Source organism: Dipodomys spectabilis, unplaced genomic scaffold, assembly GCF_019054845.1.
Source record: "Dipodomys spectabilis isolate Male_0828 unplaced genomic scaffold, ASM1905484v1 ptg000188l, whole genome shotgun sequence".
Classification (NCBI taxonomy): Eukaryota; Metazoa; Chordata; class Mammalia; order Rodentia; family Heteromyidae; genus Dipodomys; species Dipodomys spectabilis.
Genome location: NW_024870865.1, coordinates 5,467,046 through 5,494,651, shown reverse-complemented (window position 1 = coordinate 5,494,651; position 27,606 = coordinate 5,467,046). Strand labels below are relative to the sequence as shown.

General features: G+C 57.8%; 1 protein-coding gene across 1 annotated transcript in view; it reads right to left on the bottom strand.

The window, feature by feature from the left end:
• Positions 1 to 11,100: 11,100 nt before the first annotated feature.
• Sdc3 (syndecan 3) overlaps positions 11,101 to 27,606 on the bottom strand; it is a 39,130-nt gene continuing 22,624 nt past the window's right edge. Inside the window, exons 2-5 of the mRNA XM_042695664.1 lie at positions 19,849 to 19,966; positions 17,662 to 18,299; positions 15,709 to 16,000; positions 11,101 to 14,995 (exon numbers count right to left, since the gene is read on the bottom strand). Coding sequence (XP_042551598.1) covers positions 14,829 to 14,995; positions 15,709 to 16,000; positions 17,662 to 18,299; positions 19,849 to 19,966 — 1,215 coding nt within the window. The 3' untranslated portion in view covers positions 11,101 to 14,828. The remainder of the gene's footprint in view (positions 14,996 to 15,708; positions 16,001 to 17,661; positions 18,300 to 19,848; positions 19,967 to 27,606) is intronic.

Genomic DNA, 27,606 nt, shown 5'->3' with positions numbered 1-27,606 from the left:
GACACTTCTTGTTTCCAATTCATCACCCAAAAGCCCGACGTGAAGCCGTGGCTCAAATGGTAGAGTGCCAGCCTGGAGTGATAGCACCCAGGCCCCTGAGTCCCAGGCTCGTGACTTGCACACGCATAAAAATCAGTCCACAAAAGTAAATGGGACGCTTTGACCGAATGGGGTCTCAGACCGTCTAGTGGAGGGGAAAGAGCTGCTGAAGCAGGCAGTGTTTGCACCCAGGGCCTGCAGGCCATGCGCAGCACAAGTCAGCCTTCGCGGCCCTTCCCCCGGAACAGCCACAGGGGGGCAGCACCGAGCTTGCCCACTGCGGACTGATCAGAAAAGGCTCCGAAGGGCCCAGGGTGTGGTCCAGGAGAACCCTTGCCTGGCAAGGGCAAGGTCCTGAGTTCAAGTCTCAGTGCAGAAAAAAAATAAGATGTGAATAAATCAGAACCAGGCTTGTTACAAGTAAGAACTCTGAAAAGGAAGAGCGGGAGAGCCACACTCCCGTGTCACTGGCTCCTCTCCTCTGGCTGCTGCCTGCTCTGCTCAGCCATCCTCCCTGGGTGGATGCTTTCTCACATTTGAGGCCTCCTGATCACAAAGTGGCTGCTGTCACTCCAGCACTTGATGTCTGGGTTGTGAGCATGAGCCGGGAGCTTACAAACCCCTAGCAGACCTTTCTTTAAAGACTCTCCTGGAAGCCTGACTACGGATCTGCCTCGGTTTGGGGAGCTAGAATGTGTTGTGTAGCATCCTGCAATGTTAGGAAAGATGGGGGGATAGCTTTGGCCTTTTCCTTTGGACGTACCGCCACCACGAAGCAAGCCTGGATCCCAGGAGTAAAGCTGTGGAGGAGACTGGTCAGCAAGAGGTAGGACCAGACAACCTGCCGCTCACGGATTGGGTCCTTTCCCCTTCTGATCCTCAGTATTTTCCTTTCAAAATGGAAGAAACAGACCAGCTGAGCTCTGACCTACTAGCTGGGCAGCCTAGGCCCAGGGGAACGGAGATGTTGGACCCCTGGGGTATGAGGCCTGCTGTGAGTCAGACAGACAGAAGGGCACAGACCGACCATCTGTGAGGCTGCTGGGAAGAACGGGAGTCCACCCACCTGGAGTTCCACCTCTGCCTGCCCTGTGCGCTGTGCACCCCGAGGCAGGTGCCTGCCCCACTCTGGGCCTTGGCAACCCATTCTGTAAAATTAAGGGGACTGGAAGCTGTCTGGGAGCTCAGCGGGCTTCGTCCACAGCTGTTTACAGGCCGGTGAGGGGAGGAGCGGTCAGCTGGCTTCCTGTGGCCAGGGCAGTGCCTGCACTTCCTGTTTCCCTAGGGAACCCAGGGAAGCCGGGCCCTCCCCTCCCTGCCCTCCCCACGCGGCCTTCTGTGATGGCGGCCTGTGTGGGTGTCGGTAGCAATAGCCCTTTGTCTCCTGCGCTGCTGCTCTGGGCCTCTCCCCTGCTTCCCCAGCTGGGCCCTGGGAAGTCAGCCACCTGCTCATCTTCCCATTTTCTGAAGGGGAAGACTGAGGCCAAGGAGCTGTCATCCCTGGCTCCAGATGGCCAGGCCAGTGAGACACAGGCCAGCCTCGATCCAAGGTTCCAGGCACCAAACAGACGTCCATCAGCATCCCCAAGTCATGGAAAGGGCCTGGAGTGCGCGTTCTGTGGCTGAGGACCCCTGCCGGGTCTCCCGCAGGCCGGGCCCGGCCTGGCTGCCTTCAGCACACTCGGCCCGGTGTCGTGTCACTTGTCCTGGAGTTCGCCAAGGCCCAGTCTGCTGCGGAGCTTGGGGCACCAATAGCCACCCCCCAAGGTGTGCAGTCCCACGTGACGCTGGCTAGGGGCGAGGGGCTTTGGAGCAAGGCAGCCCAGGCTCAGACGCGACCCCGGCCCTAGGGGCTGTGTGCCTTGGACTGCTGACTGAACCTCTCTGAGCTTCATTTCTTTTCTTCTCCTCCCACAGCGGCTGGCAACAACTGAGCACCAACTTGGTCTTTGTTCATTCACCGTCCTAGGGGCTAAAGCCTGGCATGGAGATTCTCCAGGGTCAGGACCTTCGGAGATGGCTGCCTACTGCCAGCCCCCCTCCGTGCCCCCCCACCCCGGCTGGGGCAGTGCCAGCCCCCCCTGCCCCCCACCCCGGCTGGGGCAGTGCCAGCCCCCCCTGCCCCCCACCCCGGCTGCCCCCCCTCCGTGCCCCCCCCGGCTGGGGCAGTGCCAGCCCCCCCATCCCCCCCAGCTAGGGAAGTACTTTTCTCTGTTTCCACCTTCATCTTCTCTGTGTTTGGATTCTGATTTCCTCTTCCTGGCAGCCACTGGGATCCGGAATGACATGACCTTGTTCCCAAGCAAGGTCGCCGCCAGGGAGCTGGGGACACATCTCGGGCTGGCTCAGGGGGCTGCCCCAGTGTGGAGGCCCGCAGCGCCCCCAAGCTGCCATTGCCCCTCTGTTGCTCAGTCCCAGCCGGACACCTGCGACTCCCAGCGGCACTTTGCCTCCAGCCAGACGCCCGCCAGCCACACGGACCAGCAGGCACTGCGGCCTCAGCGTGTGCCAGGGACATCAACCAAACACCCATCCTGTGCCCACAGTAGGTCCTGAGTAACAACTGCTCCTGATGCACAGAGGAGGAGACAGAGGTTCAGAGAGGTCCAGTCACTTGCCTGAGGTCACCAGCAAGAAAGAAGTATTGGACTGAAGGCTTGGCTCACGTGGTGGAGCACCTGCTTAGCCAACAGGAGGCCCTGAGTTCAAAGCCCAGTAGAACTGTAACATTTTTTTATTAGCATTCGTGAGTTGTACAAAGGGGATTCGTTGTAACATTTCCACGCATGACTCCTCATCAGCCTCACCCCCTCGTATCCCTCTCCCTTTTCCCATCCCCCTTTCTTGCAATTTCAAGCTGGGCATCAGCGGCTCACGCCTGTCATCCCATCTACTCAGGAGGCTGAGATCTGAGGATCATAGTTTGAAGCTAGCTCGGGCAGAAAAGTCTGTGAGGTTCTTATCTCCAATTAACCAGCAAAAAGCTGGAAGTGGAGCTGTGGTTCAAGTGGTGGAACCACACTAGTCTTGAGCAAAAAATAAAATAAAAAGTCAAGTAAGAGCGCAAGTGTCAGACTCAGCACCAGCGTGCAGAAGGTCTTCCCGGGGGGTGCACTGTCCTATTTTAATGCATGCAATAAACTACTTCCACCGAATCCATCCTCATTCGCCCTCCTTTCCCCCTCCCCCACCTGCTTTGCTTTCCTGTCGCTGTTTTTGGCACATGCATGTTGATTGCTTGAAGGGCTTCACTACGCTGCTGCCGACCTCAGATGCGCATATATTGCCTTGCTCAGAGCAAGCCTCTGATTGCTTCCTCCTCAGCCTCTACCCATGCGCTGTCCCATTGAGACTCTGTCCAGACATACATCTTCCTACACAGTTACAGTGGGTTTCAGAATTATTCCCCCTCCATCTCTCTTTTCCCCCTTCTCTTCTCCTCCTCTCTCCCTTTGTCCTAAACAGTCCCAGTGGCTCACACCTGCAATCTTAGCTACTCAGGAGGCTGAGATCTGAATATCACAGGTTCAAAGCCAGCCAGGGCAAGAAAGTCCAGGAGATTCTTATCTCTGATTTACCAGTAGAAAACCCAAAGTGGAGCTCATGGCTCAAAATTGGAAGTGGTAGAGTGCTAGCCTTGAGCAAAAGAGCTCAAAGACAGTACCTAGGCCCTAAGTTCAACTCCTATGACTGAAACAAACAACCGTTTAGTGTCTTAAAACTCAAACCTAGTGAGTACAAGGGTTTTCTTGCCCCAGCAACAAAGCTTGAAGGCCGGGGTGTGGGGGGGAGGGGAGGGAAGCATCGTCAGCCACACCACCGCCCTCCCCCCTCTGCTAAGTATAGAGGGCACCCAGTGGGTGCCAGGGAAAACCAAGTCTAGCAGGGGACCAGGCAGGGATGGGAGAGCAAGGCTATGACCATGAGGAGCAAGAACACTCCCCGCACCTCTCGTCTCAGAGCCCTGGGCTCCAGCAGCAGAGGAGAGAATTCTAGACAATTCTAGAGAATTCCATCAGCTAAACTGACTAATCAGACTCGCTCGGGTCACAGAAGGAAGCCCCAGAAGTCAGAGACAGCGGGACATGACGAGCAGTTAGCTCCTCCGTGCCTCAGTTTCCCCACTGCAGAGGGTCAGAACCCCTTCCTTGTGGGGCTGTGACTGTTAAAGGATCCAACCCCCACCAAGCGCACAGCCCAGTCCACTGCAAAGGTCTGCCAGCAGTACAAATTCATACGCCAGTGGCTCATGCCTGTAATCCTAGGTTCGAAGTCAGCCTGGGCAGAAAAGTACATGAGACTCTTATTGCCAATTAACCAGCAAAGAGCTGGGAGTGGCGTGGCTCAGGTGGTAGACCACCAGCCTTGAGTGAAGAAGCTCAGGGATGGTGCCTAGGCCCTGAGTTCAAGCCCCAGTGCCAACACCCCTTGCTGGGTCTCAGTTTCCTCCTCTGTAAAGTGGGGATACCAATACTAAGCCCAGGGGTGTGGAAAGATGGACGAGACAAAGATCTAATGGCTTGGCACGGTGCCTGGCACCAAGGCACGCTCTCAGGCAGAGAAAGGCTCGAGCGAGCCTCGCGTTGCTTTCACTGGAAGGGGGGGGGAATGCCTGGTGACTAATCTCATTAATGGTAATCATCACCCTGACGCTTGTTAATATAATAAGGCTGGGCTCCCAGCCGCTGCCAGGCTCCAGTGCTGGCTGGCTCCTAGGGCCTCTCATCTGGGCCTGGTGGGGGGTTCTAGAAACATTCATTACACTCCCATCCCTGGGGATGGCAGGCTACGAGAAGCAGCTAATTCCCAGCGCACAGCTCAATGCTGGGCACAAGGCTCTTGCACGCCAGCACCCAGACACACGATGCTGCAGCCGCTCCCCAGCCCTCGAGTGCAGACCGGTCACGTAGCTGTGCCCGGCGAGGGAGGCCTGGGCTCCATCACGCACCTGGGACACTTGGCAAACACCTCCACGGACCCAGCTCACTCCTCCAACCCAGCTAAGCCCTGTGGCATGGAGGTCAACAGGACTCGCCCAGAACCATCACCCCAGGAAGCCTGGATGCCAAGAGCCAATCCTTGGCTCTTCAATAGCGTTACTGAGGAAATGGAAGCAGAGAAGGGAGGCCTGGGCCCAGAAACACACAGCCAGGAAGGCCCAACCACAGAGCCTGCATGCAGGGAAGAGAATTCCATTCCTTCCTTCCTTCCTTCCTTCCTTCCTTCCTTCCTTCCTTCCTTCCTTCCTTCCTCTCTTTCTTTCTCTCTTCTTTCCTTCCTTCTCTTCTTTCCTTCCTTCCTTCTTTCTTTCTTTCTTTTCTTTTTCTTTCTTTTCTTTCTTTTTGTGCTTGAACTCAAGGCCCGTACTGTCTCTTAGATTTATCACTCAAGGCTGGTACTTCCGGCTCTTTGGTAGTTAATTGGAGATAAGAGTCTCACAGACTTTACTGCTGGGGCTGGCTTTGAACCATGATCCTAGCTAAGTAGCTAGGATTATAGGCATGAGCCACCAATGTCTGGCCTTTATTTTTAATTATGATTTATTTATTTATTTATTGTCAATCATGGGCCCTGGACTCTGGGCCTGGGTGCTGTCCCTCAGCTCTTCAGCTCAAGGCTAGTGCTCTACCACTTGAGCTACAGCGCCACTTCCAGCTTTCTTTCTTTTTGCTTATGTGGTGCTGAGGAATTGAACCCAGGGCCTCATGCATGCAAGGCAAGTGCTCTACCACTGAGCCACCGTCCCAGCCCCTATTTTTAATTTTTTTATTGTTATGCTAAGGGTGATACACAGAGGTGGTTACCATTCCGTAAGTCAGGTTTCTTTTGGACAATGTCGCCCCTTCCCTCCCGCTCTCCCAGTTTTTCTCTATTCTCTTTTCAAGATGGAGGTACTGAGGGCAGAGAGATGAACAACTCACCGGAGATTACACAGAAGAGCCAGGGCCAGCTTCAAGGCTAGAAATTATCAGCCCCTCCTCTTCCTCGCCTCCCAGCCCTCCCCTTAAACAGGCCCTGAGGCCTTACCCAGACAGAAGCAGCTGCTGCAGGAGGGGAGGTGGCATACAGAGGGCTTGGCTGCCTGGGTGCCCTCCAGGCCTCTGTGTACCAACCGAATAGCTGTGTGACCCTGGACAAGTCACGCTACCTCTCTGGGCTCTGAGACAATGGCTGACAGAATCGCCAGTATCCCATGACTATTCTGTGTCTTCCATGTAGTCCGCAGCCTAGAAGGAAGATAACAAACCAGACGAGGATGTCACTCTTTCAGAGGATTCCCACAGAATCGCTTCTGAAAGACTCCATCCCTCTGGGATTCTCCATCACGACTGTGCATTACAGGGTTAAAGGATTGCATGAACTAGTTACTCAGGAGCTCTGAGAGCAAAAGGCATTTACCAGCCCCCAACCAGCCTTAAAGGCTGCGATGTCCCCCTGCCTGCCCCCTCCCTCCTCTATGACATCAGGACCAGCCAAGCCAGGACAACCTGTCTCCATGATCCGGCCCGGAGTCCCAGGCCAGCAAGGACTAGGGGCCACCGGGGTGCCTGGTGGGCGAGCAGGCAGACAAAGGGCCCCATGGAGCAGCCCCCGCAGCCCAGCCAGCCTCACGCACAATGGAGGCCTTTCCAGCCTGCGCCCTGCCACCCCCTCCCTCAACCAGAGACCCAGAAATGCAGCCGCGTCTGGTTCCAGGGCAGCCCTGCACCCCCAGCCCAAGACCACAGGAAGGGGAGGAGAGACGAGGGGAGGGGCCTCTCTACCTTTCTAGACCACCAACACCCCCCCAGCCTCTGTCACACTCCTCTTCTTCCCTGGCACTGCCCTCCCCCTACAGTCCCTCTTCTTCCAGGAAGGCCTGCTGGATTACTCTGCCCATCCTGTCTCTTCCTCCAGGTCCTGTTATGTGGCCGCCCCCCCTCACCCTGCCCCCCAACTCAGTTATCCCTCCTAGAAACCCTGAGTCGCCTTTCTGGAGCAGAAATGTGACCTCTCTCTGTCTCTCCCTGTCTCTGTCTGTCTGTCTCCACTCTCACACGCTCCTTCTGTAGCTCTAGACTCTCCAGCATTGCATTCTGCACAAGGGTTGGGTGTGTGGCCCACACCTGTAATCCTGCCATTCAGGGACACTGTCTCACAATTCAAAACAAAACCAGAACAAAACCGTCCCACCATCTCCCATTTTCTTTTCCTTAATCTACTATCAATCTCCCAACTCGGGTCGTAACCTCCAGTCGGGCATCGGATTCCTCCCTCAAATTCCTGTACTGTAGGTGTTGGCTGGTGAAACAGAGGCCAGCCGGCTTCCCTGCGCACATCCCTCCCTCCCCCGGGCCTTCGGAGGCTAAAGCCGCTGCGGGGCTGCTCCGATCCCGAGAGACGGACAGTGAGGGTCCCCTCCTCTCCACACCCACCGCCCCCCCTGCCTCCACGGGGAAATCCAACCTTGCGGTGCGCTAATGCTGTGGGCGGCACCGGGAACAGGAGGGGAGGGCCGAGTCCTGCTGAGGCCCGCTGGTTGGCCTGTATTTCACACAGCAGGTACTGACTGAGCCCCAGACACTCACTCACACCTGGTGATTATCACCACTTCCGGCCAACCTGACTCAGTTCCTTCCTGTGGACGGCTGGGGCCAGTTCTACAAACCACCGATCTGACCACATCACCCCTCGACCGCAAGCCACGGTGCACATGTGTGCACACCACACACACACAGCCTGACTGTTGGTGAAGAATAAACTCCCACCGGCTAACAAACTCCAGATCTCAGCTGCCCGAGTCGCTAGGGTCACGGGTGTGAGGAACTGGCATCAGGATATCACTGACATTTTTAATAAAAAGGTGTTACAGCCAGGATCCCTACTGGGTTCACACATTGATCGGTGAACAAGTCTTTTAATTTTATCTGTAAATCCTCTGGATGGGTGTCCCCAGGACACACCTGTGGACCTAGCTCCTCAGGAGGCTGCGACAGGAACATCGATTATGCCCATGACTTCAGGAGCAGTGTGGGTAACAGGACAAACACTTTCATCCATATTCTTCTATTATCCCTTGCAGTATCTTTTTTGTGGTTATTGTTGTCGGTTGTGGGGCTTGAATTCAGGGCCTGGGTGCTGTTCCCGACCTTTTTCTGCTCACGTCTAGTGCTCTACCATTTTGAGCCACAGCTCCGCTTGCAGTTTTCTGGTGGTTCATTGGAGATAAGAATCTCCCAGACTTCCCTGCCCAGGCTGGCTTTGAACCTCAATCCTCAGGTCTCAGCCTCTTGAGTAGTTAGGATTAGACCTGAGCCAGCAGGGCCTGGCTCCTTGAAATATCTTTATTGATGAAATTGAGTTATTTGATGAGTTGTTTCCGTCTGTGAAATGGGGTAATAATTCTCTTGAAGGAGAATGTCTGTGGATGCTTTTGGCAACTGGAAGGCACCAACACAAACACCGTGGATTAACACGTGTTTGAGCTTAACTCCCAATTGCTTCTGGTTTGCTGATCCTCCCATCAAGGCTAGACACTCGGTCAACCTGTTCACACTCACACAGCGGGCTAATTACTAGAGGGAAGACATGAGTGGGGGTGGGGAGAGATGGAAGGAACCTCTTACTTCACCTCTCAGAGCTTCAGGGCCTGGGCTTCTGCTCTTTCCAGAGCTACGATAAGATGTACCTGGGTGCCTGGCACAGTTCCCTGTCCAGTGCCCTTTGCTGGCTACCCCCTAGCTCTGAGCTTCATTCCTCTGCTCCTGTGACAGCCTCTCCTTTCTCCTCGAATAGGGACTAGGCCCCCAGCTCTGGCGGTGCTGAGCCTCCATCCCCAGAAAGTCAGTCCTCAGGGGACCCTCGGCTGGGCAGAGACAGGGTGGGTGGCCCTTCCCGGGGAAGGAGAGCTCACTCTGTTCTCAGGGCAGCTGGGGCCGGCCACTGTGACCTCTGGGACTGCCAGAAACAATGGGCTATTCTTCCTCCTTCCCCCTCAGTGTGGTTGCTCATCCCTTGGGTGAAAAGACCCAGCGAGAGAAGGCTCAGCTCCCCGCCATGCCATCCGTGCGGCCGATCCGCAGTGCCCGGCATCCGCGCTGGTGCAGATCATCCCTAGCCACAGTCATGGTCCACACCGGATAGTTTCATCTCTGCCCAGGCTCAGGGTCGTCATTCAGTTCCCAGGCAGCATGCGGGGGCCCTGCCAATAATGGGAAGCGCAGCCTGCACATGGGTGCAGGGCCTTCTTGTGGCTGGCATGCTTCTAAGTGCCGCCACCCCCGCTGTACAGGAGAGACAACTTGAGTCCCAGTAACTCACCAAGGTCACGGGACAAGGTCACACAGCGAGTCCTGGGCAGAGTTGGGATCTGAATAAAGGTTTTCCTGGTGAAAGCTGGAAACTGCAAAGGAATATAATAGGATCACAGGCTTCCAGCGTATTATCTCCACACCCTCGCAAGAGCCAAAACATAGCAGCCTTCTTGTGCCCATTATTAGCACGTGCGGCCACGAACGCTCAGAGGGTATCTGTTTGGCTCCAAGACTGAGCTCCCTTCCTAGATGACAAACCAGCTTACCAACGTCAACAGAGAAGGTGATGGGGTGGTGGTGAAGGAGCAAAGGGGAGACAGTGAGCTACGGGGCCTCAGGAGGGAGGGGGGCCTTACCTTCCAGAAGCATTCCTACATGGGCAGCTATGAACCTGATCCATCAGCTCCTCTCTCTCTGCAGGCTTCTAACCATGGCCCAGCCCTTGGCTAAAACCACTTAGCCACAGCTGTGGCCCTGTTTTAAGGCTGTGCACGTTTTAAAGGCTCAAGGTAGCTATCTGAGGTCCCACGGCAAGGCTCTGGGCCTCTGGTTTGTGTCTCTGAACTGCCAAGCTGTAACTGGGCGCCCTGGAGGGCGTCTGGCAGCTGTGGGGGAAGACCCTAGCCCTGACATGTGTCTTTAGTGCTAGGATCCGTCGTTGTCTGTCTCCTCTGTGGATAGTCTGTGCTCCGAGGGCTGGGCTGCGTCTGTTCTGGCCACGTCTGATCTCCCAGCTCCAAGCAGAGGCTAGGTATAGAGTGGACAGCCTTTATTGGAAAGAGCTGGAAGAAGGATGGGGAAGAGACAGAGGGGAGAGGAGAAAATGGCAAGATCCAGGCCAAACCCATAGGCCTTAGGCTGCACCCCATCTTAGGACCACCAGGGCTCTGTGTATCACAGCTGAAGTGGAAAAAGCTCCTGGAATTCTGTGTGGGTCATGGAGAGGTCTCCCTCCTAGGAGGGAAGGGCATGGCCTTGGCACCTATACCTGGGGGCTGTCCCCCGGCAGGGGGCAGAAGAGCCCTCAATGCCCCAGGGAACAGCAGCAGGCAACATGGAGACCGGGAAGGGGAAGGGGAAGGGCTTGGGGATGGCCCGGTGGGCTCTGAAGCTCCCCCGCGTAGCAGGAGCTAGGAAGCACCCAGCTATGGGCTCTAGGGCCAGGCTCCACACCCTGCTGGGCCTGGGCTGGCTCCAAGACCTTCCCAGCCCTGAAAGCCACCCAAGCTGTCCCCAGCTCTGCTCTGTCCCGCCTCCACCATCGATGACACCCTCAACACGATGGGGTGTGCAGGACCCTGTGCAGAGGCTCAGCCTTACATCTGCCTCACCACGTTTCACCCACAGAGCTTTCCGGTCCGTGTGAAAGGTGGGGAAACTGAGGCTCAGAGGAGTCAAGGGCTGGGAAATGTCAACACCTGGGCAGGAAAAACCACCCCAAGTACCCCCAGATAGCTCTGGCCCTGATGATTTTCTTGGCGCTCTAAAGCCAGCATTCTCCGCCTGCTGGAGGGGAACCCCACCCCCACCCCAGCCCTCCACCCACCCCACTGCACCCCCACCCACTGGCCTCACCGCGCTCAGCTCTGTGCTGCCCAAACCCTCAACCAAGGGCAGCTTTTACCCCAACGGCTCCCGTGAGGGGCTGTGGGTCCATTTCCCTCCCGCCTTCCCCCCTCCCCCCTTCCCCCCTTCACCCCTTTTACAGGGAAGGAGGCTGAGGGTGAGCTCCAGCCTCCATATTCATCTCACTCTGGGGCCACGGTGCTTCCTTTCAGCTTAATTTTATTTCCTCTTATAAATGGGCACAGCACGGGAAATGTTAAAAACAAAACAAAACAAAACAAACAAAACAAAAAAACCAAACCAGCTCCTTCCCAAGGCGGGGGCGGGTGAGCGCCCACAGCGGGCGGCGCCAGGCTCTGTCCATTCTCTCCTCCGCTTCTCCTCCTTTGAAGTTTTGGCCAGAAACTCAGGACAGGTATGATTAATAAACAGGTTATGGGGAGCGAATGGGGTAGGACGGTCTGGGGGAGGGAAGGACAGATTCCCAGCTGTCGCAGGCCGGGTTGGGGGAGGGGGGAGTTGTCTCTGTACAGGAGAAAGCACGCACCGGAGGGAGGGGGGGGACACTGTCTTCGGGGGGGGGCTCCCTGGAGCCACGCTGCCTACGAAAAATATTTACATGCATTCGCCACGCTGGGGCCGGGGGCACAGGGGCGCCGGGCAGGCACCTGGGAGATGCCGGAGCCCTTGGCGCTCAGATGGTGACTTTCAGGGCCCAGGTGGCGTCTCTAAATCTGTACATAGTTTGTGGGCTTCTATTTACAGACAGGAGGCCTGGCGAGGTGAGCCCGGGAATGCAGCTGACAGAGGAAAGCCAGGAGAGCCGAGACCCCCCCCCTGCCCTGGAGGCAAAGCCAGGTCTGCTCCATGTGTGACCTGGGCCTAGAGGGGGCAGCTGTGTCAACCGCTGAGCCTGGCCTGAGCACCCTCCACCCCTGCCACAGGCCTGCAGCCACCAAGGGGCCCACCAGCCTTGCAGGGGGCGTGGAGAAGACAGTGCAAGCCCCGCCTGCTGCCCTAGGGTCCTCAGCCTGCGCTGCAGTCTCCAAACGCCAAAGCTAAGGACAGACCGCTCCAGCCACACAAGCTCCCTCTCATTTGGAATGCGCTGTGCTTCCGGGAAACGCCAGGGCCCCGGACACCCTCTAGGAAGCATCAGGGTGTCTGTGGACCCGATTGGGCAGGCCCTGCACGTACCAAACCGTACCTAGAGTGGGGGAACCCTACACCCCACATTGCACCACAGAGGGCTCCAGCTCATCCGTTGAGCCGCACTCTCTTGAGAAGCACCCTGCTCCCCGTCAGGCTGGTCCAGGGCAGCTGGGCTGCTCAGACCAGGAAACTTCACAAGGACAAAGCCATTAAACATTGGCCTCCTGTCCACGGCTCCATGGACCAAGCCCTCAGCCTGTCTCTCAAATGCTTAGGACAAAATGGGGGAGGCTGTGCCAAGAGGCTGAGCTCCCAGCCCCAAATCCAGAGGCAGCCCACAGGATGTGAAACGTGGGTTTCAACCCAATGCAGTAGTGCTCACTGCTGGGTCTCCATCCCCCCGCCCCCCATGCCGGGTCCCTGGGCACCGCCTCCTCTCTGCCCATTGGCCAGTAGCCCACCCAGGAGGAGGCGAGGGCTGGGGGGACTTGGGTCGTCTTCTGCTCCCTGTATCTGACCTTTCTGCTACAGGGCTGGTGGAAGCCAAACCGCCCCTTCCAGGTCTCCTGGGCCCAGAGTTCCTCCCGCTCCGGCCCTTCTTCAAAGACTGGGATCCACTGACTTTCTTACAAAGCCCTGGGCCCACCGAGGCAGACTTGGGGTCTGAAAGATGGAGCCCAGCCTGGAAGTGTGACCCCCCCCACCCCTGGGGAAACACAAGCTGCTGTAGCTCTGGGATGCTGCCCCTGTGGCCTCAGCCTCCCCCCGACCCCCCAGCCCGCTGAAGTCTGCCGCCAGGGAATCTTGACAAGTAACAGAAAATAAACTGCAGGGGGGCGGGGAGGAGCTGATGTGAATCTGGGTTATGAGTGAGAGGTGGGGGGGGCCAGCCAATCAGAACTCACACCACGTCCCTTCGGCTCCTACCTAGAGCCCCCACCGGGCACCTCCTTCCCCCCAGGACGGAGAATGGTGACCCCATGTCTGAAAATACCAACAAAATGGTCCCACTTTCAGGAGTAACAAAGAAAGGGAGGTGGGCTTGGGGGGCCTGTGACACCTCTCCCCCACGGCCACCTGCCCCTGCACATCTACGCTCTGCCCGTGGGGCCTGGGGCGCTGGATGGGCTGCTGCCAGCTGGGAGTCCAGGCAGCATCAACCAGCGTGGCAGAGTTGTTGGGTCAGAGGGGCCAGCAGGTGTCCGCAGGGAGGCTGGGGGTAGGTGGGTCTGAGGTCAGCCTGGAAGGCTGTGGGGCGGAGGGCCGGGGCGGAGGCCCGCCCTCACAGGCACTTTGGAGACGTGTGTCCTGGGAGGCAGAGTCAGCCCCTGGCTCACAGCAGGAAGGGGACGTGGGGAGACACGGAGCCGGAGCTGCCCCCTCCACCTGGGCCTTTGGTCCTGGGAGAGCCAAGCTCCCTCCACCGCCTGGGCCATCTTCCTTCAGCCTTGGAGGAGCCTCATCACCCCAGGTTGCTGGGGGCTGGCCTTGAGCCTCCCCTGTGGGCCACAGGAGGGAAGGAAGCAGCCGGGTGTGAGGCCAGGCCCACAGGTGCACAAAGCCCTGAAAGGCTGAGGCCATGACCCCCACTCCTACCCCACGCGCACACACACACACACACACACATACACACCACCACCACACTTCATTCCAGGAAAGGTGGGTGCCCTCCTGTCTTCCTCCAGCACAAGTGTGGCTCATGTACGGTGAGATTGTGCATCCCTGTGGGATTGTCTGACAAGGCTGGGGGGGCGGCAGCAAGGTGGCTGGTGTGGGCACCGAGTGGAAATGGGACAACTCTAGGGGACCCAATATGGGCTGAGTGCTCCAGCTTGATTCCACCTTCCCCGGGAGGCGGCATGTGTCGGGTTGCATGTATGTAGGGGGGACAGAGGAGGAGCCCGCGCGTGGCCGGTGGCTTGCGTTGCGGGTTTGTGGGTTTACTGGGCACTGCATGAACAGAAACGTCGTTGGGGGGAGATGGGGCGGGTTGTTGGTCTCAGTGTCGTCTGGGCAGTCAGGGCTACATATGATTTCCTGTCACGTGCTTCTGTCGTGGGTGTGAACATGGCAGTGTGTGTGGGAAAGTGGGCGACCGGGTGGAGACCATTCACAGGAGAGTGTTGCCTCTCCCCATCCCGGGTGGCCCCTGAGCCCACGGGAAGCCGTTCCCCGGGAGACACTGGAGAAAGGGGCGCAGCCTGGGCGCGTGTGCGCTGGGTGGAGGAGGAGCCCCAGTCTTCCCACGGGGACAGGCTGGTGATCAAGGGCACCCTCTCACCCAGGCAGAGACAGGCCCTGGGACAAGAGCAAGAGGCTTCAGTGTCTGGATGATTTTGAGAGCTCAGTTTGCCACATATTGGTCCTGAAAACCAGCCTGACTGCCTCTCCACCCCAGAAAGGAGCGCTCACCCCAGCCCCGCAGGATGAGCAGGTGAGCGGACAGCCTCGGGCCATCTCCAGTCCCAGCCCTTCCCCTGCTTCCACCAGCCAAACAGGAGCTTCTTTCCTCCTGTCCATCAGACATAAGGTCCCGAAGCCCCAGGCTGGTGGTGGTGGGTACAAGAGAGGAGCTTGTAAGGGCACAGTCTGGGGCGGGTGGCAGTGTGCCGTTGCTCAGGGATGGTCTGCGTGATGCTGGCAGCCCGGGCAGGCTTTGACAAGGAGGGCAGAGAAGACCTGGGGCTGGGCTCCTGGTCCCAGGCCTGGGCTGCGGGGGCTGGCTGGGGACGGGGAGGGGAGGGAGGTGTTGAGGCTGCAGGAGGCACTGCGGCTCCTCTAGGCATAGAACTCCTCCTGCTTGTCAGGCTTCTGGTAGGTGACGCTTGCCTGCTTGGGCTCCTCCAGCGTGTAGCTGCCCTCGTCCTTCTTCTTCATGCGGTAGATGAGCAGCGTGACCAAGAAGGCGGCAAACAGGGCGCCCACCACACCGCCCACAATCACAGCTGTGGAGGAAGAGACGGAGGTCAAGGCCCCGGAGCGGGAGGGGGAGCTGAAGGCCCAGAGGTGGGCGCTGGGGTGGGGATCCTGGGTCTGGGGTTCAAGTTTTTGGTGATGCACCATTCCAGGCGCTCACCGGCCCCCAGTGCTCATCACCTAACACACTAAGTCCTCCTGCCGGTCCCATGAGAGGTGTGTGAGCCGTGCCCTCCCCTCCAAGTTGTACCACAGTTTCAAAATGGCCAGGAAAGAAGACACCCTGCCCACTGGATTATGACACCTGCTTGGCGCCGAAGCTTCTGGACAAACGCGTTCCTCGGCATCTAGTCAGCACAACAGGCCTCCCCGCTCTCCCCATGAGAGAGAGGCCTGGGGAGATGGCAGCTGCCCCAGGTGGGGAGCCAGGACGTAGCCCAACAGGTCCTAAGGACTGTCGTCAAGGGCAGGTGAAGGTCGAACCAAAGGATGGACCAGAGATCAGAACTCAGGAAGGAAAGTCCTTCGGGACAACCAGAGTAACTGGGAAAGCTGGGATCAGAGAGCACAAAGGAAAGTGCCAGAGATGGAGAGAAAGTCAAGGTCAGACTGGAAGGGCAAAGGTCAGGGGAAGAGGGGGTCGTCGGTCGGCTTCCTCTTTCTATTGGGCACCCAGGATGCCTTGAACACTTTTCTGGGTTCCCAGAGAGACAGGCTCCCCGGGCCAGAGCTCAGGCCTTACCTACGAGAACCTCCTTCCGCTCCAGAATGCTCTTCTGAGGGAGCTGAGCTGCAGAGCTGCCTGAGTCGATGGCATTGTCCAGAAGGCCCGGGCCCGGGCGGGCGCCCTTGGGCAGTGTCCCGGACGGGGGTGACGGTTTGGCCACAGGAACTTCCACAGCCACCACCTCGTTAGCTGTGTCTGGCTGGGTGGTCTCCTCCTCTGGCAGCTCAAAGTCCCCGCTGGGACCCCCGCTCACCGGCACCTCTGGCTCACCCCGGATGGTGATGAGGAAGGATTCTGGAGTTGGGGTCTGCAGAGAGAGGGGTGTGAGCCCACAGACCAAGGTGCAGTGCCCCTGGGCACTCCTCCACATAAGCCTGCGCCATCGCCCCATCACCCAGTGGTGCCAGCACCCACTAAGCTAAGCACCCGCCATACTTGTGAACAGTGGCCCTAAATGATCAACCCATGAAGGAGGAGGTATCATCACCCTGGGTGATAATAAATTACACTCAGAGAGGTTCAGCGGCATGCCTAAGGACACACAGCTGGTACGGGTTAGCAGCAGAACTCAGATCCAAGGCTCTCCAGTTCCACGGTCTGTGTTTCAAATCACTCTACGGTGCGGCCTCTATTCTCAGTCTGGCTACATCCTGTCCACTTCCTGTCCCCATCACTTCCCCTCTGGCTGTAGAACAATCCTTGGGGACTTCCGATGAAGAAGCCATCTAGGGACCTGTCCTCCACCCCACCCCGCCCTCCCACCCCGTGGCCAGGGCAGAGGTGAGCACCTTGGCCTGGAGTCAGCCCTTGGGGCCTGCCCCTCCCCCCCCACTTCCTCATTCCCTCCTTCAGGACCAAAGTGAGGGCAGAGGGAGCGTTCAGGGCAGGGGTGCAGCTGCTTTGCAGAGAGCATGGGAAGGGGCCAGGGGGAGGCAAAGACAGGCAGTGTGTGGGGGCTGCACCTGCAGCCCAGGCCCTGGCTCCCGTCCAGTGCTCAGCTTCACCATTGTTCCCCTTCCTGCTCGGCCCTCGGCTCATGGGAAACACCAGAGGAAAACCCTGCACTTGGGGGGCTGGTGGGGGACCAAGGGACTGGCACTCCTGGAGGGAGAGCCGAAGCGGAGGGCTTTAGTGCCTGCCCAGGGCTATCACGACCCCTCCGTGCGGGCCACCCGCATGAGCCGCAGCTCCCATTGCCCTGATGCCCTTCCTCCCTGGCCACCTTTACCTCACCGGCACCCCGACTGGTATCACCCCAAACACAAGCACAAGAGCTGGCGTCCGCAGGCATCCGGGGCCGACTCCACCACTGGCTATGGAGCCACAAAAGATGCCTTCCACACCCTGTGCTTCAGCTGCCTCTTCCGTAAGAGGGACTGGTGGCAGCGCCCCCCGCAGGTGGGGGTGGGAAGCACAGAGCCAGGCCAGGCGCGGTCCGCAGCTGAGCTAACGGCGCTTCTGCGGTCAGAGGCCACCAGGCTCAGGCCCACGGCGGGGACGTCAAGGACGATGGGAAGCCACGCGTGCCCTGTCTCTAGGGCCACACGCTGTCCCGAGCACCCTCAACATGCCTGGAGACCTCAATCCCACAGCGCCGCCAACGGCTTTCTCCTCTTCACAGATGCGGGGAAGGAGAGAGAGGAGGCGACGTGCTTGGAGTCACGTGGGCAAATGAGATCCAAGCTGGCAGGCTGCTGAGGGCGTGGCCATTACTAGGGTCCTCCCTGTCACCCCCTCCCCACCCAGGTCCTTCCCTCCCAATGTCAGGACACACACGCAAGCGCACGCACACACACAGGCACACACGCCCCGTCCCCGGTCACCCCATCTGAGGGACTTACACTTGCCCTCCTGGGACTTGCACGCAGCCCGGTCCTCCGGCCCCTCCACCCCTGCCTGGCTCATTCCAGCACTTTCTGACCCCCACCCGGTCCCACCCCTCCTCCCTCATGCCCCAGCCACACCCACCTGAGCCACCTCTGTGGGACCGGGGACAGTTGTCCCCAGGGGCAGGGTAATCCTCTTGATGGCATCGGGCTCCCGGGTGGTGGCTGGCCAAGGAAGGGCTCTGGGCCGGGAGGTAGCTGTGCTGGCCAGCCTGGGCGTCGGGGACTCTGTGTCCACGCCAGCCACGGTGGTGGGCGGCGAGGGCACCGTGGGGACGGTGGCCCGGGCCGTGGCGGCCGTGGTCAGTGGGGTAGGCAGCAGCCTCCGCACGCCGGTGGTCCTTACGACTGCAGCGGTGGCCGTGGCAGGGGCCGCCGCGGGGGAGCTGGGGACGGTGGTGGCTGCTGTGGTGGCTGCCGTGGCCGCGGTCAGGGCCTCCGTGGTGGTGGCGGCGGTGACGGCAGCGGTGGCGGCGGCAGTGGCGGCCGTGGTGGTGGAGATGGTGGTGGCTCCCTGGCTGGGCTCTTCCGGGGCCTCTGTCACCACCGGGGGGCTGGTGACGGGCTCTGGGCTGGGGTGCTCGGAGGGGAGCTCTTCAACCGGGGAGCCCACGGGCTGGATGTCCTCCGTGGGCAGCACAGCGGGCGTGGTGGGCGTGGCCAGGGCCACGTCAGGGCCAAACCGCATGGCTGTCTCCAGGCCCGACTCCTGCTCGAAGTCTGAGGGGTGGAAAGAGGAAGCGTCCTGGGGAGCGAGGCGGGTGCCAGCGCGGGGGGCGGGGGGGTCTCTCGAGCGTGACGGGACACCCCGCTCCCTCCCCGCCCTATTTTCCCAGGAACACATGAGGGACAGGAGGGAGACTGGCCACCATCTCTCACCTAGCCCCAAATCTTCCAGGGCCACCACAGCCAGGAGGCCTTCCCTCACTAGTCCAGCCCACCGGGCCTGCAGTAGCAACCACGGTTCTTCTGGCCGCAGGTTTCAGTGGGGGTTAAAGGCATGACCGAGGGACACACTCAGCATGAGCTCAAGGCAGTGGGTTACTAAGCCCCTTTCCCAGGCCAGGATAGGCTGCAAGAGAGGATGTTCCTGGGCCATCTGACCGACTCAGCCCCAGATAATCAAAGGAACTTGGAGGGACGTGAGATGACTGAGCAAGAGCCAGGCGGGCGAGGGGGGAGAATCGGGTGGGCAGGTTTGGAAGCAGAGACGTAACCCTTTAGGAAGGATTTATTTCTTTTTTTCACCCCTGATCACGGGGCTTGAACTCTGGGCCTGGGCGCTGTCCCTCAGCTCTTCAGCTCAAGGCGAGCGCTCTACCACTTGAGCCACAGCGCCACTTCCGGTTTTCTAGTGGTTTGTTGGAGATAAGAGTCTCTTGGACTTTCCTGCCTGGGCTGGCTTTGAACCTCGACCCTCAGCTCTCAGCCTCCTGAGTAAGCTAGGATTACAGGCGTGAGCCACCGGCACCTGGCTTAGGAAGGATTTCTACCAAGATTTTAAAAAGCACAACCCTAAAGAAGCCAGCTGGAAAGTACACAGCCAGTTCTAAAGTGTATACTCTGGACCCCTCCTGGGCCACCTCTGCCACCTACTTCAGTGACCACTTCCAGGGCTCAGGCACCAGCCCCCAGTCATTTTTTTTTCTTTTTCCTGTCCTGGCGCTTGAACTCAGGGCCTAGGCACTATCCCTGAACTTCTTTTGCTCAAGGGTAGCACTCTACCATTTGAGTCACAGTGCCACTTCTGGCTTTTTCTGTTTATGTGGTACTGAGGAATCAAACCCAGGGCTTCCTGCATGCTAGGCAAGCACTCTACCACTGAGCCACATTCCCAGCCAGCATCCCTGTCTTAACCCTGCCCTTGGCCTCAGCGGATTGGATGCCAGAGGAGCCAATCAAGCTGTCTGTGCTGAGGACTTGCCATGGCCAGCTGAGCTCCTCCACATGGGTGGAGCAGTGCCAGGAACACTGGCTTAGGAGGGTGTCCCTGTTTCCTGCCAGGGAAAAAGAGAGCAGGGACAGCAGGATGCAAAGACTGAGCAGCACAGTGGAGGCTCAGAGGCAAGAGGACATGGAGAGCTGGGAGTCCGCCCCTCCCTGGCCTGCTCCCTCCAGAGAGGACTCTGCCCTTCTCATTCCTGGGAACCGTGAGACCTCTGTACAGTGGGAAGCTCATTCTAGAGGGCCTAAGAAGACTCCTGGGAGTGGGGCCTAGGTGCAAAAGGATCATTACTGAGAGGTAGGGAAAGCCCAGGGAGGTACTTACAGCCCGAGCCCGACCCTGAATAGAGGCCGTCCAGTTCATCATCGGGAAAGGAGTCATCATCCCCAGAGCCCTCGAGGTCCACGGGCCGCTCGAAGTTCTCATTGCGCCAGCGCTGAGCCTAGCAGAGTAGAGACAGACGCAGGGCTCAGCATCGGAGGCCAGTAGCCTGGCAGGCCACATCACGTCCATGCGGGTAACAGAGCCAGAAGCCGGCCAGCGGCCACCTCCTACCCACTCAAGATGCCTGATGACCACCACCAGGGACCCCTGGGCTGCCCCAGGACCTTGACCCGAACCCCTGAGTAGAAGAACTAGAGCTGGGTTTGAGTCTGAGACCCATCGCTTCCTAAATGTGGGATCTGGAGCAAGTTACAGTGAAGAACACTGCCTCATCGAAGAGCACTGCCATGCTGGGCTGTGAAGGGAAGGAGTGTGGATGCTCACGCAGTACACTGAGTCACAGAAAGGGCACCGATTCACACCCAGTGCACCGATTCACATACCATGTACGGATTCACACGCAGTGCACCGATTCACATACCATGTATGGATTCACATGCAGTGCACCGATTCACACGCAGTGCACCGATTCACATACCATGTATGGATTCACACACAGTGCACCGATTCACATACCATGTACTGATTCACACGCAGTGCACCGATTCACACAACATGTACTGATTCACACCCAGTGCACCAATTCACACATCATGCACTGATTCACACACTGTGCACCGATTCACACGCAGTGCAATTCACACCCAGTGCACCGATTCACATACCATCACCAATTCACACACAGTACACCGATTCACACACAGTGCACTGATTCACACACTGTGCACTGATTATCACACAGTGCCGATTCACACGCAGCACATTGATTCACACACCATTCACTGATTCACACAGAGCTCACTGATTCTCATGCAGTGCACTGGTTTACACAGAGCGCACTGATTCACATGCAGTGCACTGGTTTACACAGAGCGCACTGATTCACATGCAGTGCACTGATGCACACAGAGTGTACCAATTCACATGCAGTGCACTGATTAGCACACAGCACCCTGATTCACACACAGCACACTGATTCACACACCATGCACTGATTCACACAGAGCTCACTGATTCTCACGCAGTACACTGATTCACAGAGTGTACTGATTCACACACTGTACACTGATTAGTATGCAGTGCCCTGATTCACACGCAGTACACTAATTCACACACAGCACACTGATTCACACACCATGCACTGGTTCACACACAGTGCACTGGTTCACACAGAGTGCTCTGGTTCACACAGAGTGCTCTGGTTCATACACCATGCACTGGTTCACACAGAGTGCACTGATTCACCTGCAGTGCACTGGTTCACACACTGTGCACTGGTTCACACAGAGTGCTCTGGTTCACACAGAGTGCTCTGATTCACCTGCAGTGCACTGGTTCACACAGAGTGCTCTGGTTCACACGCAGTACACTGGTTCACACACCATGAGGTGATCCACACGCAGTGCAGTGATTTACACCCAGTATGCAGCAGGTGCTCCTCCAGGCCGATAAAGGGCTGAGATATGATGAGATCCAGTCTTGTCTTAGGGCATTAAGTGGTACCCAAATTCCTTATCAGACAGCCTTGGGTGCAGGGAGGTGTGGGGTCCAAGAAGGAAGCACTTTGGGGGGTGCAGGAAGGAGAAGGAGAGCTTGTGGTGTTGGCTCCAGCCCTGGCTTTGTATCTTCCCCAAACAGGAAGTTAGCTCCGGCCTCAACTGCCTCATTGCAGTCCAAGGAACAAACTCAGTGTGGAACCCACTTACTGCTTCCCTTTACAGGGTCAGCAGGGGGAGAAGGCATCTTCTCCAAAGCTCCAATTCACGGAGCCAGGAAGCCGAGTCGGGATCCTGGCTCCAACTCTGTCCAGCACTAGGGACCTCAAAGGCAGGGCTGCAGACCCCAGAGAGGGCAGGCATGGCTCTGCTCTGCCTCAGCCCAAGACCCGCCACCTCTCGTGAAAGCCTTTTGGGAATGGGGGACAACTTCCGGTTCAAGGATTTGAAGCACACAGTGTTTGGGTCATCGTCCATGAACTGGAGAGAGCAAGGCAATCTCACACAGGGAATGGAATAAGCAAAGGCCCCAAGGTCGGGGAGATGCAGCCAGTGCCCTTGCAGCCGGCCTGCCTCGCCCTCCAGCCTCACCCGGCGGTTGAGGCTAGAAAACCAGTGAGGTGGGGCAGCGGGGAGGACTTCATAGGAAGCCGTCCATGTCTGGGTGGTGGCTTTCTCTTGGAAACAGGTCGTTTTTCATCCAGATTGTACATCAGATGAGCCCAGAGGTTTGGGTGACCTCAGTGCCCAAGCACTGGCAGCGCATGAATGGCGCTGGGAGCCATGGACGGCGGGTGAGTGGGAGAGGGCTGGACTGGCATGGTATTTTGTGCTCAGCCTCTCACACCCCAGCCACTGATGGGCCCTTCTGGCGTTTGTATAATGCTGAGAGAGAATCTCAATCCTGGCTTCCTGTCCCCAGCTTCCAGCACCTGTTCCCAAGTCCTACCCAGCCCAGCCAGGGCAAGAAGCCAAGAGATACCCCTCATGGAATACACACACACACACACACACACACACATCTCAAAGTAATGAATTAATCAGTATTTACTTTCTGCCAGTGAGTCATGGAGTGGAACAATTAGGGTAATTGCTCTCGTGACTAATCATAGGGTCTTCCTCCTTTGTAAGCATTCCAAGAGCTCAGAGCAGCCACTGTCCAACTTTCATCAGCTCCCGCTTCTGCCCAGAACAAATCCCCAGGACCCAGGCTCAGGGCGCTCCAAGGTCCCCGCACCCTTCCCTCCACAAGTCCTCTGGGGACTCTGCACCTGCCTCTCCAGTTGTTCAGAAAGCAGCCTGACTGGGGAAAAGTGAAGGAAGAGGTGATATTGTCCAGAAAAGAAATGTACACATGTCCAGGAACTGGTGGCTCACGCCTGTGATCCTGAGATCTGACAAATCGCGGTTCAAAGCCAGCCTGGGCGGAAGAGTCCCTGTGACTCCTATCTCTAATAAACCACCAGAAAACAGGAAGTGGACTGTGGCTCAAAGAGGTAGAGTGCTCGCTTTGCATGCAAAAGCTCAGGGACACCACCCAGGCCCTGAGTTCTAGCCTCATGAACAGAAGGGAAAAAAATAGACTCATTACGTGACTTACGAGATGGTAACCCTTCTGTATAACCCCTTAATAATACCAATAAAAGTATATTCACAAGAAAGGCAGAAAGCAGCCTGAAGTCACTCTACAGGTCTGGGGCCCAGCAGGAATCACTGTCGCTCTGGAGTGGCTGGCAGGGCACTGGCTAGGAGGGTAGACTACAAGAGGGCTGTCCTTCCTGGGACCCCAAACTGATAACATGGTAAGTCCAAGAGGAAGTTCCCTCATTTCCTGGTGACCAGTCTTAATGTTAGTCCCTAACCCCTGCTTCCAGATAAGACACACACACACACACACCCAAAGCCTCAGAGACCCTGAAAATGACACACTCTGAGATGCAGCCAGAATACACACACTGCCAACATATCCACCGAAAGGCAGACACAGAAAGCACAGAGTGCCACGTGGCTTTGGGGCGACAGAAGCCCGGCATGGAAGTGGTATGAGGGGACGTGTCTGTATGGCTCTGAGGCGGAGGGACAACACAGAGCCTCCTGTGAACCTACCAGCCTCGACTCAGGTAGCTCTCACCTCGATACTATTCATCCCTAGCTCAGTAGCCATCCACATGACAACGGTTACCATGACGACCATCTCCTCCATGCTAAGGACCAGGAGCTCCAGCTCCCCACAGAGATGCGGGTGAAGAGAGGGAGAGACCATGGAGGCATAGAGGATGGGGGGGGGGGGGAGGACATGCACAGGGCAAGGATGAAGACGTAGAGGGCAGAGGGAGGTGAGAGTTGACAGGCTTGGGGAAAAGGGAAGGTGGGGGAGAGAGGGCGGTGGAAGGGAGAATTCTCTCACATCTTAATTTAGCCTCTCCTGGATGAGTGGAAGCTGGGGAGAGGCTACCTTCAGTGATTTTCCAAACCTGCCTGTAAGAGAATGTTCTTTCCCAATAATAAGCAGACCTAGGGGAGGTAGCAGGGGGACTTACCAACCAGTCACCCCCAGCTCACCCTGGAAGGCTGGGGAGCTTGATGGTGGGGTGCCGGGACCAATGGGACAGGGCCCCCCAGGACTGCCAAGGGTGGCTCCCAGGAGATGGGAGGGGGGTGGGGGAGATCACCTGCGAGCACTAGAAGTCACACACCGCCTGAGCAGGGGGACAAAACGCTTCTGATCCCTAGATGACCCCTGCATTTGCATAATTTCATGCATAATGAGCATAATTAGCCATGCCATTGCCTTAACTAGATCCAAATGCCCAGCACCTTCTCCCTGACCCTCTCCGTGGCCCTCTGTAAACCCCACCCTCTGGTGCCCAACACCCACACCGAGTGCATGCACACACATGCATGTGTGCACACACACAAAGCAACTGAAAGAGGACATAGCCCAATATCACCTGTACATACAGGAGATACACCTGTGTCCACCCAATGCACACAGATACACAGAGAAACTGATGGAAGACAGTTACTGTGCTATCAGATACTGATATCACATGTACATACTGCACTGCCCAGTGTACCACACACATAACACACTGGTAGATAATACAACCCAGTAGCACACTCATGCAGCACACACACACACATTTACACTTACGACCAATATCTTCTGAGCCCAGTCTGCCTCCCCCTGAAGCTTCTTAGCAATACAGCCCAGCACACAGCAGCACCCCCGGTTGACCTAGAGCACCGCAACTGCACGTGTGCCCTAGAAGGTTCAGAGATACATACCCCATCTTCACGTCACACACTCCACAGATGCCCCTCACAAACCTCCGCAAAGACTTGTGACCACCTGACTCAGGCACTCACCTCCCACAAGGCCAAATTGGACCCAAACCCATTCACGCACCTGTGCATGCCCACGACACCCATGCACACCTCCCCACACAGCTCCTGTGCACACCCACTACACGCACACACTCCATGCACAGCCCCTGTGCACACCCACTACACCCATGTACACCTCCCCACACAGCTCCTGTGCACACCCACTACACCCATGCACACCTCCCCTCACAGCCCCTGTGCACACCCACTACACCCATGCACACCTCCCCACACAGCTCCTGTGTACACCCACTACACACACACACTCCATGCACAGCTCCTGTGCACACCCACTACACCCATGCACACCTCCCCACACAGCTGTGCATGCCCCTACACCCATGCACACCTCCCCACACAGCCCCTGTGTACACCCACTACACACACACACCATGCACGCACCTGTGCACGCCCACTACACCCATGCACACCTCCCCACACAGCCCCTGTGCACACCCACTACACACACACACCATGCACGCACCTGTGCACGCCCACTACACCCATGCACACCTCCCCACACAGCCCCTGTGCACACCCACTACACACACACACCATGCACGCACCTGTGCACACCCACTACACCCATGCACACCTCCCCACACAGCCCCTGTGCACACCCACTACACACACACACCATGCATGCACCTGTGCACGCCCACTACACCCATGCACACCTCCCCACACAGCCCCTGTGCACACCCACTACACCCATGCACACCTCCCCCACACAGCTCCTGTGTACACCCACTACACACACACACTCCATGCACAGCTCCTGTGCACACCCACTACACCCATGCACACCTCCCCACACAGCTGTGCATGCCCCTACACCCATGCACACCTCCCCACACAGCCCCTGTGTACACCCACTACACACACACACCATGCACGCACCTGTGCACGCCCACTACACCCATGCACACCTCCCCACACAGCCCCTGTGCACACCCACTACACCCATGCACACCTCCCCACACAGCCCCTGTGCATGCCCACTACACACACACACTCCATGCACAAGCCTGTGCACGCCCACTACACCCATGCACACCTCCCCACACAGCTCCTGTGTACACCCACTACACACACACACTCCATGCACAAGCCTGTGCACGCCCACTACACCCATGCACACCTCCCCACGCAGCTGTGCATGCCCCTACACCCATGCACACCTCCCCACACAGCTCCTGTGTATGCCCACTACACACACACACCATGCACAAGCCTGTGCACGCCCACTACACCCATGCACACCTCCCCACACAGCCCCTGTGTATACCCACTACACACACACACACCATGCACGCACCTGTGCATGCCAACTACACCCATGCACAACTCCCCACACAGCCCCTGTGTATACACACTACACACACACACTCCATGCACAAGCCTGTGCACGCCCACTACACCCATGCACACCTCCCCACACAGCCCGTGTACACCCACTATACCCATGCACACCTCCCCACACAGCTCCTGTACATGCCCCTACACCCATGCACACCTCCCCTCACAGCTCCTGTACATGCCCCTACACCCATGCACACCTCCCCTCACAGCTCCTGTACATGCCCCTACACCCATGCACACCTCCCCTCACAGCTCCTGTACATGCCCCTACACCCATGCACACCTCCCCACACAGCCCCTGTGTACACCCACTATACCCATGCACACCTCCCCTCACAGCTCCTGTACATGCCCCTACACCCATGCACACCTCCCCTCACAGCTCCTGTACATGCCCCTACACCCATGCACACCTCCCCTCACAGCTCCTGTACATGCCCCTACACCCATGCACACCTCCCCTCACAGCTCCTGTACATGCCCCTACACCCATGCACACCTCCCCTCACAGCTCCTGTACATGCCCCTACACCGATGCACACCTCCCCACACAGCCCCTGTGTACACCCACTACACCCATGCACACCTCCCCTCACAGCTCCTGTACATGCCCCTACACCCATGCACTCCTCCATGCACAGCCTTTGTGCACACTCACTACAACCACACGCACCACGCACAGCTTCTGTGCACACCCACTGCATACACACACTCCATGCACATTCCTGTGCACACCCCTACACCCACACACACCTCCATGCACAACCCCTGTGCATGCCCACTACACACATGCACACCTCCATGCACAGCCCCTGTACCCATACACACCTCCATGCACAGCCCCTGTGCACACCCCTACACCCACGCACACCTCCCCGCACAGCCCCTACACCCACGCACACCTTCCCGCACAGCCCTTACACCCACGCACACCTCCCCGCACAGCCCTTACACCCACGCACACCTTCCCGCACAGCCCCTACACCCACGCACACCTTCCCGCACAGCCCCTACACCCACGCACACCTTCCCGCACAGCCCCTACACCCACCTTCATGCACACCTTCATGCACAGCCTGTGCACTTCCCCACACCCACACACACCCCCATGCACAGCCCCTTGTACGCCTCCATGCATATCCAAACTCATGGATATAGTCACACACACCCATACACCCTCCCTGAATATATACACAGGTACTCAAGCATGCCTCCAAGCACAGCCACGTTCATACCTCCATGCACACTCCCGTGCACACCCCTGTGTAGGCCTCCATGCACACCTCTGTGCAAACCCACACACAGATCCACACATGCCTGCACACACCTCTATGCAAACCCACACACACCCCAAACATGCTTCCATGAATACTCCCATGCACACCCTGTGCAC